The 18,218-nt window shown below is 43.1% G+C and overlaps 2 protein-coding genes across 3 annotated transcripts; one reads left to right on the forward strand and one right to left on the reverse strand.

Annotated features, from left to right (window-relative positions):
* The first annotated feature begins 2,610 nt into the window (after positions 1 to 2,610).
* psma1 (proteasome 20S subunit alpha 1) lies at positions 2,611 to 6,403 on the forward strand. Its single transcript, XM_028986096.1, has 10 exons — positions 2,611 to 2,686; positions 3,720 to 3,764; positions 3,853 to 3,954; positions 4,270 to 4,373; positions 4,462 to 4,550; positions 4,637 to 4,707; positions 4,964 to 5,093; positions 5,839 to 5,918; positions 6,006 to 6,110; positions 6,223 to 6,403. Exons 1-10 carry the CDS (start codon positions 2,684 to 2,686, stop codon positions 6,256 to 6,258), a joined length of 765 nt encoding a protein of 254 aa, XP_028841929.1. The 5' UTR covers positions 2,611 to 2,683; the 3' UTR covers positions 6,259 to 6,403.
* A 3,324-nt stretch (positions 6,404 to 9,727) lies between these two features.
* Positions 9,728 to 14,212, reverse strand: ric3b (RIC3 acetylcholine receptor chaperone b). 2 transcript variants are annotated; one of them, XM_028987426.1, is made up of 5 exons: positions 14,021 to 14,212; positions 13,614 to 13,834; positions 13,441 to 13,522; positions 10,181 to 10,274; positions 9,728 to 10,101 (listed from the first exon to the last, which is right to left on the reverse strand). In XM_028987426.1, exons 1-5 carry the CDS (start codon positions 14,136 to 14,138, stop codon positions 9,927 to 9,929), a joined length of 690 nt encoding a protein of 229 aa, XP_028843259.1. In that variant the 5' UTR covers positions 14,139 to 14,212; the 3' UTR covers positions 9,728 to 9,926. The 2 variants fall into 2 exon arrangements, with proteins under 2 accessions (XP_028843259.1, XP_028843258.1); XM_028987425.1 differs by having other exon boundaries at positions 9,728 to 10,104.
* Between the last annotated feature and the right edge of the window lie 4,006 nt (positions 14,213 to 18,218).

The raw sequence follows: 18,218 nt of genomic DNA on the forward strand, positions 1-18,218 counted from the left end.
CATTTGTGTCCATAGGGATAATAGACTGTTGATGCAGATGGCTCCTGCCTCCTCTTGAAACAGCTGTTAACCGGCAGAAAGAAAAGCCCCAGTGCAGCACTGGCAACAGTAAATAAAAAGAAACGTTCACTAAATAAGTAAAGACTGTGAGTACTGACCTGAGTACTGATGTGAGATTACTGAAAAGCAGAGGACGCATTTTGTTGTGTCACCGTGTGCTGTGCTGCAGTTTACACAATGACAATCACTTCACTTTCACTTATTTCTATGTTCAGAGTACAATTAAGTACTGTAACCATACTGAAGAAATGTAAATTAATTTTATTTCTACATCACCACTCCACCCTGCTTTCTGGTTGATACATAATAAACTCCAAAATAATAGTGACTCTATTATATATAACCATGAGAGCCTCCAGTACTGCTCGCCTGGTCCCTCCATCTCTGAAGGTAAAAGGGAAACATTCATCTAGACTCTTCTCCGTCTTGGCCCCTCGGTGGTGGAATGAACTTCCCCTCGAGGTCAGAACAGCTCAGTCACTGAGCACCTTCAAACGGCATCTCAAGACCTTCCTCTTTAGAGAATATTTCGATTAACTTGTAACCTTCTTATTGTCTAACTTATGTACAGAATCTACAACAGAGTGAAGATTGTATTCTTAGTTGGGGGTCCTAGTGAACCAGAACTGATCACTCCATCGATGGTAACATGAAAACGCGTTGTAAGTCGCTCTGGATAAGGCCATCTGCCAAATGTCTTAAATGTAAATGTGAGAGTATTTTTAATTAGTGTAAAATAAAACCTATTTTTATATCTACCAAAAGTGTTTTTCCTATGAGTGTTTTATTGCCGTACAGTAATATTATCACTGGATGGGTGTTTCAGTCTAAATTTGTGACTGCGTTAATTCAGTTAACATGATTTGTAGTTAAGTACACCTTCACTGCTGTATTTTAATGTCAGTCATAATTGCAATATTGGAGAGGCAAATATTATCTGAGGAAGCAGGAAAGAAAATATAAATCAGTCATTTGCATTTAATGGACATATAACATACATATACTGATGTAAAATATTTTATTGGATGTATGGGCTAGTTTTCATAGGCATAAATACATAAGTGAAAGTGAAGTGATTGTCATTGTGAAACACAGCACAGCACATGGTGCAGCACAGCGAAATGTGTCCTCTGCTATCAACCATCACCCTTGGTGAGCAGTGGGCAGCCATGACAGCCGCCCGAGGAGCAGTTTGTGGGGATGGTGCTTCGGTTTTTCCCAGAAACAATACCCACGTAACTTGTTGAATGACAGGTAAGTAAAATATTTCTCTCCGTAGGGCCAGCACATTGAAATGTGTTTATGTCCATTGGGATAATACACTGTTTTTGATGCCTCCTCCTTTGACAGTTGTTCCCCAGCAGAAATGAGTGACATCCAGTGAGAAAAGCCCCAGTGCACTCTACAGTCTAAAGTTTTTAAAAGACACCAGTTCAATAAATACTTCAATAAATATTTTGAATGAAACTTGTTTTAATGTGCTCAGAAACCTAAATATGCCTTTCGGGCAGATCTGTTGCAAGCTAATACTGCCATCTAGGGACAAGAAGAAGACTGTGCATTTTGTGTGTGGCTGGGCTGCTGAAGGCAAGAGATCACATGAATTGGTGTATGTTTTAGGTATTAAATTAAAGTCAAAGTATATGCATGTGTAGGGGTACGTGTGCTAAAAAAAAAACTACCATAGTAATAATATTGTACACCTTCTTAATAGTTTTGCACAGTTGGACATTCCATAGGCACTGAATCAAAGAAAAACTTTTGGGAACATTTATTCATTTAAAAAAAATTGTGTCAGAAGAGTTCACTTTTGCAGCACTTAGCCCTAAGTTTTCTATCAATGTCTTAACCATTTCCCAACCATTAACCATTTTTCTCAGCAGTCCTATATTTGTTGGCCAATATCTGATCAGTGATAAACCTATTGGCTTTTAAATTGATATTTCTGGCATTTATCAGAGCGACTTACAATCAGTAGTGACAGGGACAGTCCCCCTGGAGACACTCAGGGTTAAGTGTCTTGCTCAGGGATAGTAAGTGGGATTTGAACCTGGGTCTTCTGGTGAGATAATGTACTTCTGTTGAAACAATATGACCAACCAAAAAGTATGAGCACATGATGTACATTTTGAGGGCTGACATTAATAATGATGAATTATGCAAAAGTGTCAGAGAAAAGCAGCAATATCCTTTTTTATTCCGACTATGCATTTGTAACTTATTTTGTCAGGTGTTAGAACAAAACACGAACTTTTCATTAATACTTTCCAGCCAATGATCTGAATCCTCCCACTCATGCCTGTACTTTTGTCAAATATGGGATGATTGCTTATTTTGAAGGACTGTGAGAGACTTCACCCGAGATGTTCGAGGTTCGAACCCTGACCACGCAACCTTACAATCAACCAAAACTCTGTTCTTTTGTGAACGCTATATTGTACTAATAAGATCACACATCTGTAAGCGGACATGTTGCATGACACCGTATTACTTAATCGTAATTACGCGTAGAACAGTGAGCCCGCACCCTTCCTCAAATCGGCGCTCTGTTGCTTTTCCTAAGCGCGCGGAGGAAAAGCAATCGAGCTCATTGTTCTGCAGAGGCGGCTAATTCAGCGGCAAGATGGTGAGGATGAGCGGTTCTTACCTTCAGTAACTAAAACTCTTTTGTAGCTGAGTGATGGTTCTTAGGTTCAACTCTCGGGTGCTGTGCGCACCAACCGTTCGTACCAACGAGCAGATCGTTTTAGCTGTCTGTGGGGCGGCTCGGCGGCTCGAGTTCGCTCCTGGCCGCAGTGAGTAAGCGTAAAGCGGCTGGAGCCCGGACGTGGCCCCGTGGGTTGGAGGTGGCTGTTCACCCTCATTCAATTAGTGGCTGCGAGACAAATTAGCGCGCAACGTTCGCGCCGGGACGCCGAAACGCGTGTTATCGGGGTGCGTGGCACGTTAATAATGGCTAACCAGCCCTGCTAACATGCTAACGGCCACGAACGCGCCGTCGAGCATTTTATTCCACCAAGCAGGCGTCCCAAAAAAAGCGCCACGGAACTGAAGCTGAGAAAGTTAGACTCTGTCGCTGGCTGTAAATTTACCCTGGCGTGTAGGCAACATGCTAACCATTAGCCGACGCTGCGTGTGTTTTACTTTCACTTTCCGCCCATGTCCACGTACGAGGCTGCTGCGTGCGGCGTGTGCGGATATTATCATTCGTATTTTTGCAGTGAAGTGATTGTCACATGTGATACACAGCAGCACACGGTGCACTCAGTGAAATGTGTCCTCTGCATTTAACCCATCACCCTTGGTGAGCAGTGGGCAGCCATGACAGGCGCCCGGGGAGCAGTGTGTGGGGACGGTGCTTTGCTCAGTGGCACCTTGGCCAATCGGGATTCGAACCGGCAACCTTCTGATTACAGAGCCGCTTCCTTAACCGCTAGGCCACCACTACCTCCTGATCGAGTCGTTCCTCCCGCGATGCGCGGAGGCGGAACAGGTGGCGCCTTGTGCGCGCTTCCTGTCATCATTTATTCATAAAACGCTGCGGTTTCCAGGCAGGTCGGCGGTGGCGTGATGCTAACTCGGGATAATTATGTGAGTAGCGCTGGGCCGCGTCGCGCCTTCACCAAATAACTTTTTATTCACCTCTCTCTCTTTCCAAGTTCCGCAATCAGTACGACAACGACGTCACCGTGTGGAGTCCTCAGGTAAAAACCCTCGAGTGCGCCTCTGCGCGGCGGATCCCGCCGGCGATCGCTGGGACACGGAATCCTGACAGTTTCTGTTTCATATCAGGGACGGATCCACCAGATCGAGTACGCCATGGAAGCGGTCAAGCAGGGATCTGCCACGGTCGGACTCAAGTCTCGCACCCATGCCGTCATTGTTGCTTTGAAGGTACACACGGTTTCCATTTCCCTGGACGCCACAGCGGTCTTAAAGCGATGGATCTGAAACTCACTCGAAGTATTTAAAATGATCATGACAGATCAGTCAATTTAATGAAAAACCTGAGTAATGCCTTGTCGTCCCCACTAACCGATCATGCTTTATTGCTGACATGTTTAAAAATGAATTCATTACATAGAAAATGACTTATAGTGAAATATTATGCGGTCAGTATTTTAATTAACTATATAATATATATGCATACACTAGTGCACTAGTGTACACTAGTACAACATGACTTTTTTTTTTTCTTTTTTTTTTAAGAGGGCCCAGTCCGAGTTGGCTGCTCATCAGAAGAAGATCCTTCATGTTGATAACCACGTGGGCATCTCCATAGCTGGGCTGACTGCAGATGCCCGCTTGCTCTGGTTTGTACTCTGCAACGTCACTCGAGCACATTTGACCACTGCTTGTTCGAATGGAAGTACAAAGCTCATTTTATCTTTCTCACCTCAGCAACTTCATGAGGCAGGAGTGCTTGGATTCCCGGTTTGTGTTCGACAGACCACTTCCTGTGTCTCGGCTTGTATCGCTTATCGGAAGCAGTATCCTTTTCATGTGCTCCACCCAGTTTTTTCTTTTTTCAATGAAGATTCTCAGGAGAACTGTGATCTTTAACTTTGGCCTCCAGAAACCCAGATTCCTACTCAGAGGTATGGGAGGAGACCATATGGTGTGGGTTTGCTTATTGCAGGTTACGATGTAAGTAGAATACATATTTATTGGCATTATTCAAATGAACCTTTTTATTAATTGTTAATAACTGATGAACATACATTTTTTTGAACATTTCATAATACTGCTCATGGGGAACCTCCATCCTGGTGTTGATCACTGGTCAAACACACTAGAATCGGTTCAGAGCTGGATGGATGACTAGATCAGTGCAGTGATGGCCCATGATGATAGGGTGCTGTGGGCAGAACTTGATTCATATTTTTTGTGCGTGTGTTTTCAGGACATGGGCCCACATATCTTCCAGACCTGCCCTTCTGCAAACTACTTTGACTGCAAAGCCATGTCCATTGGGGCTCGGTCTCAGTCTGCACGCACCTACCTGGAGAGACACATGGATGGCTTCCTGGACTGTAAGTAACACCAAAGTACATTCTCATCCATCAAAGTTTCTTCTTCCTCCTTTGGCTGCTTCTGATAGGGGTCACTACAGTGGTCTACACTATCCACTATTGAAGGATACTCGTGCAAAACACCTATAATAGTTATTTTTAATGATTAACCCACCTTCATATTTTTTGATAACCGATCATGTTGATATTCATGTATGTGCTATATTCACACGGGTAATAACAGATGAACAGTGAGAGGCCATGAAAGCCTGCTTTGTCTGTGGAAATGAGCACAGTCAGCACTTAATCAGTACTCTGCTTTTAATAATTTAGCCCAGAGTTACTAGGTTTCAGTACCCATCCTTAGTCAATATTTATAAGAAAGTATTTGTTCATTTTAGAAGCTTTTGCCAGCCTTCCCAGGTCCTCCCACACCACCCCAGTACTCCACTCCCTCCACTGGCTTCCTGTATCTGATCTCATCAGATTCAAATCACTAATGCTGCCTACAAAGCAACGGACGACCTAGCACTTTTATAGTTCGAATCAGAATGTGACCGATATATAGATTAAAAAATTAATTTCTGTTTGCCAAATAATGTAGTTTGTAGTGAAATTTTAGTTTTATTTTCTAATAATTTATTGAAATTATTGCATCTTACTAATTTATTTAATTTAGGCTCTTTCTATATCAAGTAGGGTAGAATTTTTAATAGTGTGTGTATCACAACCTGAGTTCATGTCGAGGTTCGCTGTGTTTTCACAGGTGGACTGAATGGTCTGGTGAAACATGGGCTTTGTGCACTTCGGGAAACTCTTCCTGCTGAACAGGATCTCACCACCAAGGTTTGAATTCTCTTCTAGCTACTTTTCCAAGTTTTTGAGTTCCTGCTACACAGACTCAGAAGGTGTCTTCTCTTTCGTTCTTATTAGAATGTCTCCATCGGCATTGTGGGGAAGGAAATGGATTTCACTATCTATGACGATGATGAGGTCGCATGCTTCCTGGAAGGTCTAGAGGAGAGACCTCAGCGAAAGGTGAATTTTAATGTCTAGAAACTGATTTTTTTTTTTTTTTTAATGAGACCTACGATAGAATTGAACCATTTAGTTACAAATTCAGCAACATATTTTTTCCTGTGTAAACTAGGCTGTTCAGCCAGCAGATGAGCCCATGGAGCACTGAGGCGACTAGTCATGCACTGACTGGGACCTGACAAACTGCGGAGTCACCATCATAGTGGCTCTCACTAGTACACCACCATGTATACTGAATTGCAAGGATTGTAGGACAACTGCAAACAATAAAACTTTTTTTCCCCCTTACTATATATTTTGCTTCTGTATTTTATTAATAAATTGATAGCATCTGCCAAATTCTTCTGGATGTCAATTTTTGTCAGCAATTGTTACCATGGTATTTTAATTAATAGATGTACTAAACACAAATAGAAAAGCCTAATTACACATAAATGGAATGATGCAAAAACAGGGCATTTAGGATTGATGCATTTTACATGACCAATTTCAGTACTGGTAAAAAAATAATAATAAAGCAACACTTTCAACACACATCAGCTCTCAACTCAATATGCTGGATATCCATATTGATGGTTAATGTGTTAGAAATAAAGGGATGCCACATCGTTTGATGAAAACTAAAAATGACCAACGTAATTGAAATTGAAAGTGACAAATTAACGTGGCTGTCTTATCCAGTCTGCTGAAATGTCATTGCAGCAACTCAAAATGCCACTCAGTAGTTCTGCATCAATTCCTTCACCCTCCAGGCTGCATAAGGCCAGGCATTATCATGCACCAGCAAAGGGTACAACAACTGGCCCAAGGGTTTCGTCCCTACATCTGGTCTGTGCACCGATCCACCACATTCACTTCAAGCCAGCGCTGCATTCATATTCTGCTGAGGATGGGGGGAAAAAACCATAATGCATAATAAATTATGTATGTTTCTTACTGTGATGCGCGCATGAATCTGGACGAGGGTATATATGACCTCCAGACCGCGTCATCTGTGTGGTTGCTCGCAAATTGAAGGACAGTTTTTGCATGGTTTAGTGGCTTTCTTGTGGCCACGTTGATGTTCTTAAGTTCTCATTGTGAACATATGTTCGCTACCAAACATAGCTGTGAGGTTAGCTGTCCCTTTTTTGTCTAATCACGTCATTCCCAATTTTCTCACTTTAAGGTAGACAGTTTTTTCTTTTCATCCATATACAGCATGTAGAAAATCCCAAACTGCTAAGGTCCCAGTGAGCAAAATCCCCCACACACTGCTCCCCGGGTGCCTGCTCACTGATGGTGTCAAGTCAACTTTATTTCTAGAGCACTTTAACAGCAGGGGGAGCTGAAGAAAATATCATAAAAGTGCATTATAGGATTAAACGTTTAAAATGTAAAGGTTAGGGAGGACAAAATAAAAACACTTTGAGGGAAAACTTTTAAAAGTCTGAGAAAGCTAAACAGTACAGATGGGTTTTAAGCCTGGATTTAAAAGCACCTCCATGTCATCTTAAGGATCTACGAGTTGGTTGAAAATGAACAAGACCTGTTTGTAGGGTGAGGCTTGTCCATTTAAACCAATCAATAAAATTCTAAGTTGAATTCGAAAATGAACCGGCAACCAGTACAGTGACGTAAGAACTGGGGTAATGTGGGGACCCGTAATCAGAAGGTTGCCACTGTCCCCTCACACAACTTTGATGGCTGCCCACTGCTCACCGAGGGCATTGGTGGTGTGTTTTTCACTATGACAATCGCTTCACTTTTCAGCGGCTGCTCAGACATCTAGGGGAAGATTTTTCCACCGCTTTAAAGTGTCCATATGCATGTCTTCATTGTATCTTGAGACAAGTTGGACCAGTCGAGCAGTACTAGAAGATCGCATGGGGCGAGGTGCAGTGTGGGGTTTGATTAGTGCTTGGAGTCAAGGTCGTCTTTTGCTACAGGAAGCCAGTGGAGGGAGCGGAGTGATCTGGGAAGGTGGAAAATGAGGTTTGCAGCCTCATTCTGGATCATTCAGAATGGATGAACGGCCCAATGAGGCAGACCTGCCAGGGGAAGAGTTGGCAGTTGTCTAGTCTTGAAATGGCTCTCTGTTAAGCAGAGCTCTCTTTGTGAAGGTTCTCTGGGGACAGCTGTGTGGCGTCGGTGCCCAACGTAAAGCAGTGGGTAAACGGCATGAATATCAAAAAGGTCAAGCAGGTATAGGTCACTGGCACTGACAGTGCGGTGGCTGTGCAGGAAGTCCTCACCCCTTGCTGCAGGTGTGCTGTCAGACACAATCCGCATTTGGGTGGATAAGCGCATTGGTTTCTGCCCATCGGTGATCTTCGGATACCCCGCGGTGTAAAAAGGCATGGTAACCAAGTTCCAAAACTTGGTTACCACTAGGCAGTGGTGGCCTAGTGGTTAAGGAAGCGGCCCCGTAATCAGAAGGTTGCCGGTTCGAATCCCGATCTGCCAAGGTACCACTGAGGTGCCACTGAGCAAAGTACCGTCCCCACACACTGCTCCCCGGGCGCCTGTGGTGGCTGCCCACTGCTCACTCAGGGTGATGGGTTAAATGCAGAGGACAAATTTCACTGTGTGCACCATGTGCTGTGCTGCTGTGTATCACGTGTGACAATCACTTCACTTTCACTTCACGTTCAAAATTCATTAACTGCTCGCCAGAAGAAAAAACAAGGGGTGAAAAATAAACTCCAACAACTTTTAATACATAAATTCATTAAACACCACTTGTCCCATTCTGCAGAATGTTTACAAGCCTCCACCATTTCTATTAGTTATACTTATATACAGATGCTGCCCTGATCGCGCTGGCTGGTGATCCGTTAAATAAACGCAACTCACAGGCTGTATAGACGTACAGTGGTGGCCTAGCATTAAAAGGTTGCTGGTTTGAATCCTGAAAACCACCAAGGCGCCACTGATCAAGGTACCATCCCCACTTTCATCAGACAAATTGCTGACAATTAATCACTTTCACTTTATATAACTTGGCTGTAACAGGCAGCAGCTGATCATCTGAGGACAGAATCTTATAGGTTGTTCAAGAAAAGCTCGATTATTTATTATAGTCTAATTTTTACATCACAGGAATTTTATTGCATTTTAATAAGGGCATATACACTTTTTATATTTACTGTAACTAAAACTGGAGAGTACTAGGAACATTAAGAGGCCCTTAAACGTTCCTGGACATATACAGTACAGGCCAAAAGTTTGGACACACGTTCTCATTCAATGTGTTTTCTTTATTTTCAGGACCATTTACATTGGTAGATTCTCACTGAAGGCATCAAAACTATGAATGAACACATGTGGAGTTATGTACTTAACAAAAAAAGGTGAAATAACTGAAAACATGTTTTATATTCTAGTTTCTTTGCTCTGGTTACTGCACTCTTTTCATTCTCTTGATGAGCTTCAAGAGGTCGTCACCTGAGATGGTCCTCCAACAGTCTTGAAGGAGTTCCCAGAGGTGTTTAGCACTTGTTGGTCCCTTTGCCTTCACTCTGCGGTCCAGCTCACCCCAAACCATCTGGATTGGGTTCAGGTCCGGTGACTGTGGAGGCCAGGTCCCCACTTTTTTTTAAGTACATAACTCCACATTCATAGTTTTGATGCCTTCAGTGAGAATCTACCAACGTAAATGGTCATGAAAATAAAGAAAACACATTGAATGAGAAGTTGTGTCCAAACATTTGGCCTCTACTGTACAGCATGTTAACAGTGGGTTTCAAACAAAGGAATGTCGTTTTGTAGGGATCGGATTGACCAGACAGGATCCTTAACTGTCCCAGTGATCATGTGGTTTTCCTGGAACGGTCTTCACTGTGCATTATCGTGACTGTGCCCTATACCATCCCAGTCTCGTGTAAGCCTTGCCTCCTCGGCTCTTTTCTTGGGGGATATGGGTTCCACCAGCTGGCCCTCTTGCATCACTCGAGTGATCTCCTTCAGCTGAAGCAGCAGCCTCTGCTCCTGGTCCACACTCACTCCTCGACTGCTGAAACAAGAGGATTTATTCGAACTGAGAACCGAAAACGACGGCACGAACCTATAGAACAGAGCTGAAACACTACCTTTCCAAACTGTGGCCAGCATTACAGACTATCTTCTCCATCACCTCCTCTGTCTCCTTCAGCTTCTCCTGAAGCTGAGCTAGCTCATAATCAGCTGTAAAGATACACGGTAATAATGTTCACTCACATTTATATTAGAAGATCAATACCTAACTAGAAGCCAAAATTCCAAGAGAAATTTTGATGGGCCTGTCCGGGCATTGGTCACAGCCGCGGGTGTAGCCTCCTGAACTGGTGTCAACTTTAAGAGCGGGCGGTCCTATTAAAATGGCCGATGGGTCAGGCACACCCATGCAGTCGTGATGTTTGAAAGATGTTGAAAAATTAGCATTTTAACATTCTAAAGCTAGCATGCTAACGTCAAAAATGCTAACAGGGCGTGGCCAAGGTGCTTCACATTAAATTTGGTGTTGTTTGGAGCATGTTTAAAAATTAGCATGTTAACATGCTAATACTAGCATGATCACATCAAAAACGCTAACAGGGCGTGTCCAAGATGCGTCACGTTAAATTTGGTCACGTTTGGAGCATGTTTACCAATTAGCATATTAGCATGCTAATGCTAACATCAAAAATGCTAACAGGGCGTGGCCAAGATGAGTCACGTTAAATTTGGTGACGTTTGGACAATGTTGAAAAAATTAGAATGTTAGCTCAAGGCGTAGCATGTTAATGGCCGTAGGACAGGGCGTCCCTAATAAAGTTGCTGTAGGACAGGGCGTCCCTACTAAAGTGACTGATGGACCGGGCGTCCCTAATAAAGTGGCTGTAGGACAGGGCGTCCCTACTAAAGTGACTGATGGACCGGGCGTCCCTACTAAAGTGGTTGTTGGACAGGGCATCCCTAATAAAGTGGCTGTAGGACAGGGCGTCCCTACTAAAGTGACTGATGGACCGGGCGTCCCTAATAAAGTGGTTGTTGGACAGGGCGTCCCTAATAAAGTGGCTGTAGGACCGGGCGTCCCTACTAAAGTGGCTGTAGGACAGGGCGTCCCTACTAAAGTGGCTGTAGGACAGGGCGTCCCTACTAAAGTGACTGATGGACCGGGCGTCCCTAATGAAGTGCCCGAAGGACAGGGCGTCCCTAATGAAGTACCCGAAGGACAGGGTGTCCCCAATAAAGCAGCCAAAGGACCGGGCGGTCTTAATAATGTGGATGATTGGCATCCTAAGGAAGCTGCTGGTTTGAGATTCCATTGAATTACAGTGCTGGCGCTGCTGCTGTATCAGTACCCCTTGTAGGACCCCCTTTTCTGGCAATGACACAGTAGCAGTAAAAGGGGCCCCATTTTACCAATGCTACCAATGCTAAAATTAGCATTCAATGCATTCTAATGCGAAAATGACCCTGTTTGAGCGTTAATAGCTCGGCCACGCCCAGTCCGATCGCTTATAAAAGTAATAGCACACCTCACACAATATAGTACTAATTTTTGATATATAGCACGCCGGTGTGCGTGCTTCGGTACGACCCGCATTAAGTGCCGAAAAAGTCTGAAATAATTAAAAAAAAAAAAAAAAAAAGTTTTTTTTCCACCCATTGACACTTTGTTTTTTCAAATTTGTCAATGATCCGTAAATCAGACACAGATAAACCATACGTCAAAACATCAGTCTTGATGAGATCTACGAGACACCATTAAAAACTTTTTTCTATGTCAAACCATCTGGACACAAAGTCCAAAAAAAAAAAAGTCCAATTTTGGACTAGGATAATAAACGCGTTCCGAAAACGCTTTTTGGGGAATTGCGCGACGACCGTAAATCCGACCAAGCCGAGCCATATGAAGAAAAAAGAAGAAAAAGCCGCACGACCTGATATGAGACTTGTGTGTGTGCTGTGAAGCGTTTCGGCCTGACTACTCCGTTGTTTCTGTGCGTTTCACGGTCTTATCATGGCGGCCTTGAACGTAAGACGTGTCCTTTTATTGCCTTTTTCCCCCAGTGTTCCGGGTTTGTCTGGGTTTTCCAAACCCCCGTTGGTGGCACCGACTCGTCCCATATGTCAGATTGTGTGTCTCGGCGAGGCCTTCGGCCTCGCCTCGACTCCCGTGTCTCTAGCTTTTACGGCTGGTCACAGGGAGCCAAAAACGTGTTCCCAGCACGATAGTACACGGTACTTTTTACACTTTGAACTCGATTTGTGGGCGGGTCGTACAACCTACCAAAATAAACAATATGTCATATTGTGCGTGAAACGTTGTTTCTGTACGTTTCACAGTTTTTGCGTGGCAGCCTTGAACGTAAGACATGTCCTTTTTTTGCTGGTCCCAGCACAATAGTAAATGGTCTGTCATGCTGACAGGCCCAAATTAAAATGAGCGGTGTGTGTTCATTTCTACTGAATGTGGATGTGTGATGTGTGGGGTGTCTAGACAATGGAAATGTAAAAGGCACAGAAATGCCATTTCAGTATGAATGGGAAACTGACCCCATTTGTCTAGTTATATGAAGAATGGTGGGGTCGTAGTAGCCTAGTGGGTTAGACACTCGCCTATGAACCAGAAAACATAGGTTCAAACCCCACTTACCACCATTCTGTCCCTGAGCAAGACACTTAACCATGAGTGTCTCCAGGGAGACTCTGTCCCTGTAACTACTGATTGTATATTGCTCTGGATTGATTACGGTATATAATTTGATAAGTATTTAAACATAACTGTTTTGGAAAGAGTAAGATGTGTCCATAGCAAAGGTGCTGCAGCAGGAAGTTGTATATTAAACTTTTTACAAATACATCAAGATATAGTATAATTGTATACCAGATAAAACAATATCTGGGCAGTTCTTTCTGTCACACCCATAAGGCCAGTGGAATAGCAGGTAATTGTGATGATGCAAGTGATTATATAAACTGTCTGATTTTATGAATTCATATATTGCATACCGTTTACAACGCACAGTACTACATGTAGCTACCGCTCCCAGCCAAAACTCACCGGCTGCCATTCGAAAAGTTTAATGTTTCTGTCCCCTTAAAGCATCTTTCGCAAGGTAAGGTGAAGCGAGATACGAGCAGAATGGCCGAAGGTGGAAAAAGTGATGGACATGAACCTAATGCCACAACTTATTATTTCTATTCAGTAGCCAAATATCCAGCACACAAATGAAACAAAAGTGGTGGGGGGCGTTGTGCATGTTTACTGCTGGAAGGTGAATTATCATCTCACCCCTACAATACGGCAATCCCGCAAAGACGGAAAAAGGTGCTGCTTAGATTTCCATGTAGGAATATGTGGAGGAAAATAATTCATACTTACAGATTTTTCTCTTCGTGTTCTCTGACCTCAAGGCAGAGAATTTTCTTTCTGAGGGTTTCGAAATGTTCCCTTTAGATGTTATCTTCAAAAGATTGAACGATTTTACCATCATTGATTTGCTCGTCATCTGAACTGCATGATTATGTAAGAATAACGCATTCGGAATGTCTCACCTTGAATAGGATGTAGAGAATGTAAAGTAGTATACCAAAACCATAGATGGGGATGATCTGGCCAGCAAGGTTGGACTTCCCTCCAGTCCCCATCCCAGTCCCCACGCCGCCTCCTTTGGCCCTGGCTATCGCCTCAGTGTTGTGGGCGCGGGAGAACCTGGCACCACCTGCTTTCTGGTTGTTCTGACGGTGCATCATGGGAGGGAAAGATCCAGGTCCCCCTACACACCACCACACTCTGATCAGCCAAAACATTATCACCCCACACGAGTTATATGTCACAACGCAAACTGCCATTATTGAAGATGAAATTGAAGTGGAATAAATGAACGAATAACACAAAATAAAATATGAACGTGCGTGATCACCGGCTACACGACACATTTCTCCCGCTGCTCACATCTCACCATCCAGCGGAGCGCCGTCTGGTTTTCCCCGCGACAGGAGCATTTTGGGGAGCAGTAGCGCCACGCACAGCACCAGGCAGGACACAAGAGTCATTTTCTGAAACGCTGACATCGCCATGATGCCGTTGGTGCCAGTAAAACGCAGTTTTATCAGCGCGCCGTCGTAATCACCTGCCCAGCGCTTCCTGCATCAGTGGATGCGGTGACGTCAGCTAAACGCTCATTGGCTGAAGGCATCCCAGGCAGGAATAATCCATTGAAAATCGGTTGTGTGTAAACCGCAACGCAACATAACTTTTGTATTTTAGTACAATTTTTTTTGTTTCCTATCAGTACTCTGCCGCTCTGATTAGAATCGGGAGCTGGGCGATTAATAATCACCGCGTATAAACTACATTACCCAGGGATCACTGCTTCACCTTCACCTGCCACCGAGCAGAATGCAGTTCATCTGTCTGCAATATTATTATACTGATCAAAGTATTCAAACGAAATTGAGCTAAAACCCGCTTCCTTACTTTCTAATCAGCCCAGCAATGTTATTTTTTATTATTCTCAGTCATTTGTGAGGGTGTGTTTTCTTCCCGTTTACTACGCACCTTTTGTCCTCCCGGTGACCTGGTGTGTTTGACTGCTTATTTTTTTTCACTCTTTTAGTGAGCTTGTTTGCACTATTTGCACTTTAAAAACGTGGTATTATAGACCATTTAACTAAAATAATTTTTAAAAATTGCCAAAAAAGACGAAATATTCTGAATAATTTTCTCTATGGTTAAGACCAGAGGCACAAAATAGCGTAGAATATCAGAGGTTGGTATATGTTAAAGTTAGGATATTCCTTTGAAACCATTTTCATTTTTTGAATGATGGCAAATAGCCACATCTTTTTTTCCCCCGGTGACATTTTACTTGGTGTTTTGATTGCTTCAAAACACAAGAGATTAAATTTTATCTTTTTTTTTTTTCTTTTTTTAATGAGCTTGTTTCCAACATATATTTTACACTTAAAATTGTATTATTGACCATTTATATAAATGAATAAAACATTTTTAGCAAAAAAAAACATCATTGTGTTTTTTTTTTTTTTTTTTTTTTAATGAAGCCAACTTACCGCATATGCTTATGCAGAACTTAATGAACAATAAACCTCTTTTTTTTAATTAGGCAGAAAAAAACGAACAAAAAATTTGCTAGGATATCCACAGGTCTAAAGTGCAATTGTAATAATAAAAGCATGCTAATAAATGAAATTAATAAAATAGGCAGGTTATGAGAGGCATGAGAGACAGGTTACAATGCTATGTTTTTTGTAAATATGTGCATTGTGCATTGTTGTCATACATGCAGAATTTGCACCTCTTCTTTTTGGATAATGGGTGAGGAGAAGCAGATGGGTGAGTGAGGGCAGTTGCCGAGGTTGATGCATCCTGCTGGACCTTCCAAGTTCCTCAAGGAACAGCCTCCCCTTGTTCCATTTCCCCTGATTCCCGTCAGCGTTTATTGTTCTCCACAGCACAAAGGAGTTGTATGTAGACACATCTAGCATGTCGTAAAACACCACTAGAGGCCAGCGACAAATTTAGCAAAAATGAATTCTTAATTTATTACACCTGAATGCAATGCATTGACCTGAATGAACAAATATTAGCCAAGGTAACAAATATTACCTTGTTGACGTTGATGACTGTTGTAGTCCAAGATGATCTGGGCCTTTTTGTCCTCTGTGGCACTAAATGTAGTATCCCGATGCAGAGTTCTCATCAGAAGCACATTTTTTTCTCTTTTTGGCCCAGTAGGAGACGAGCGTGTGTATCAGGGAACATATTTACATTTACAGCATTTACCAGACGGCCTTATCCAGAGCGACTTACAATCAGTAGTTACAGGGACAGTCCCCCCCTGGAGACAATCAGGGTTAAGTGTCTTGCTCAGGGACACAATGGTAGTAAGTGGGATTTGAACCTGGGTCTTCTGGTTCATAGGCGAGTGTGTTACCCACTAGGCTACTACCACCACAAACTGGGCAGAGAATTTTGCCCTCTCTCTCACTGCTAGCAGTGCAGGTTGAAGCTCTGGTTTATTCTTTCTCACAGTTCCCACCATGTTCAGCTTCTTCCTTAGCAGCTCCCACCCAAGAGCATAGAATGTGAAAAAGAGGCCACATGTGATAGTGTGCTCCCTGAAGACCCTCTGTCATGTCGAGAACCACATGTTGGCCCTGACTTTTCCACATATTCGCCTGTGAACACCTGCATGTTCCAGGCGTAGGTCTTCTGGGCATCACAGGCTGTCCAGATTTTGTAGCCATACTTGCCGGGTTTACTTACATATTTTGTCTGAATCCACAAAGACCTCTGAATGGGACCAGGCACTTGTCCACTGTCACATCAGTGCATAAGCTGCCGGCGATGTACCCACTCATCCCACACCTGTCGGATGGCAGCCCGTTTGTCATGATCATCGAAAAGGATAATTCTTGAGATGATGTGGAATGTCTTCAGTGGCATGGTGGCACAAAAAAGATTGCCCTCCCATACTTTGGATGCCAAGGGCTACATATAGCCTCTTTACTGGACTGGTAGACCCCTGCTAGAATCGAAAGTCCCAGGTATCCCTGAAGATGTTCTTCCTCCAGTCGTCACCATAAACACGATGCCCTTCCATGTTGGTCATCTCCAGCAGAATCTTTTCAATTTCCTCTGGCATAAATAACTCAAATGTTCCATCAGGCTGTTGAGACCATTCATACACAAGTCACTCACACATTCACACCAGTTTAGTCACCAATTCACCAGGTGTCACCAAGTGAAAGTGAAGTGATTGTGAAACACTGCAACACAGCACACGGTGACACAACAAAATGTGTCCTCTGCTTTTAACCCATCACCCTTCGTGAGCAGTTGGCAGCCATGACAGGTGTGTGGGGATTGTTCTTGGCTTGAGGAGCACCTTGGCGGTTCGGGATTTGATTACCGGTCTGTTTTCTTACACGCTAGGCCACCACTGGCCGTTGGGAAGAAACCAGAGAACCCAGAGGAACCCAGAGCAACATTGGCTTGGCATTCAAATGCTGCACTCACAAGATTGTGATTGAAGATGAATTCAAGATCCACAAAAAGGAAGATATATCCAGAAAACAGCGTATTCTCATCTGAGCTAGATCATTCGGTGTATTCGCCTGCTCTTGCTCCAATTGTGAGGTGTTTTGAAAAATTACTCATCATCCACATGAAATGGACAATTTCTTTATCAACAGAACATGGTTCACTGACGATACTGTCAATGCTGCCATCCATACCACAGTCATTGGACTGATCAAATTAGATTTAACATTAATGTGATCTAATTGTAGATGTTCAGGGCCTGATGTTGAGATATCTGGCCACATCTGGGGTTCTACATGACTGGATTTTAGAAGTAAATTTTACAAGCATGTGGTCCATATGTTCTGGATGATTTTCCACGGACCTTGATGACCATTTCACTCAGGTTTAATTTACTCTGGTAGTGAAAGACCCAAGAAAACTCCAGATGCTTTTAAAATGAAGCTGAGTACAAGAGAGCTTGTTATTTTAAGAAAACCCCAGTAAGTTCAACTGACCTGACTGAACTGACCTCGCAAGCACAGAGGGAGATTTACATTTATGTAGTCATATAACTCTCCATCACAAATAAAATGGATTGTGCTGGTTTTGCTTATATAAAAAGACAAGCCGGTGTCATTGTGTTTTTAGGACTAAAACTTTATTGTCACTATCATGCACCAGAAAAAATGTCTGGTGTGAAGCAACTTTTTTTTGCTCATTATTATTGTACAATCTAGCATTCGCTCTATTTAAATAACAAATGGTCAGATGCATTGTTGACAGATTGCTTTGTTGAGGCAGCGGAAAATCATAGCACTAATAATGAATAGTGTAGTGTAATGTGAATAATGCAATATTGTGCCCAATCTGAGGTCCTGAGCACTCTGGAGAAGGTTTTAGTGCAGGAAATCCCTGTATTTGGTCGCATTCATCTTTCTCTCAATTGAAACCAGTCGTCCTGTCCATGCAGCTGCAAAACATCCCACAGCATGATGCTGCCACCACCATGCTTCACTGCTGGGACTGTATTGGACAGGTGATGAGCTGTGCCTGGTTTTCTCCACACATACCGCTTAGAATTAAGGCCAAAATTAAAAAAAATTAATCAGACA

This window comes from Denticeps clupeoides, chromosome 7, assembly GCF_900700375.1.
Source record: "Denticeps clupeoides chromosome 7, fDenClu1.1, whole genome shotgun sequence".
NCBI classification, from domain to species: Eukaryota; Metazoa; Chordata; class Actinopteri; order Clupeiformes; family Denticipitidae; genus Denticeps; species Denticeps clupeoides.

Coding starts and splice junctions, on each gene's coding strand:
- psma1 (XM_028986096.1), top strand. Junction 4,708..4,963: donor TGCTTATTGCAGGTTACGAT/GTAAGTAGAATA, acceptor GTGTGTTTTCAG/GACATGGGCCCACATATCTT. Junction 5,094..5,838: donor CATGGATGGCTTCCTGGACT/GTAAGTAACACC, acceptor GTGTTTTCACAG/GTGGACTGAATGGTCTGGTG.
- ric3b (XM_028987425.1), bottom strand. CDS start 14,138: ATGGCGATGTCAGCGTTTCAGAAAATGACTCTTGTGTCCTGCCTGGTG. Junction 13,835..14,020: donor AGACGGCGCTCCGCTGGATG/GTGAGATGTGAG, acceptor GGTGGTGTGTAG/GGGGACCTGGATCTTTCCCT. Junction 10,105..10,180: donor GCTGGCCACAGTTTGGAAAG/GTAGTGTTTCAG, acceptor CTCTTGTTTCAG/CAGTCGAGGAGTGAGTGTGG.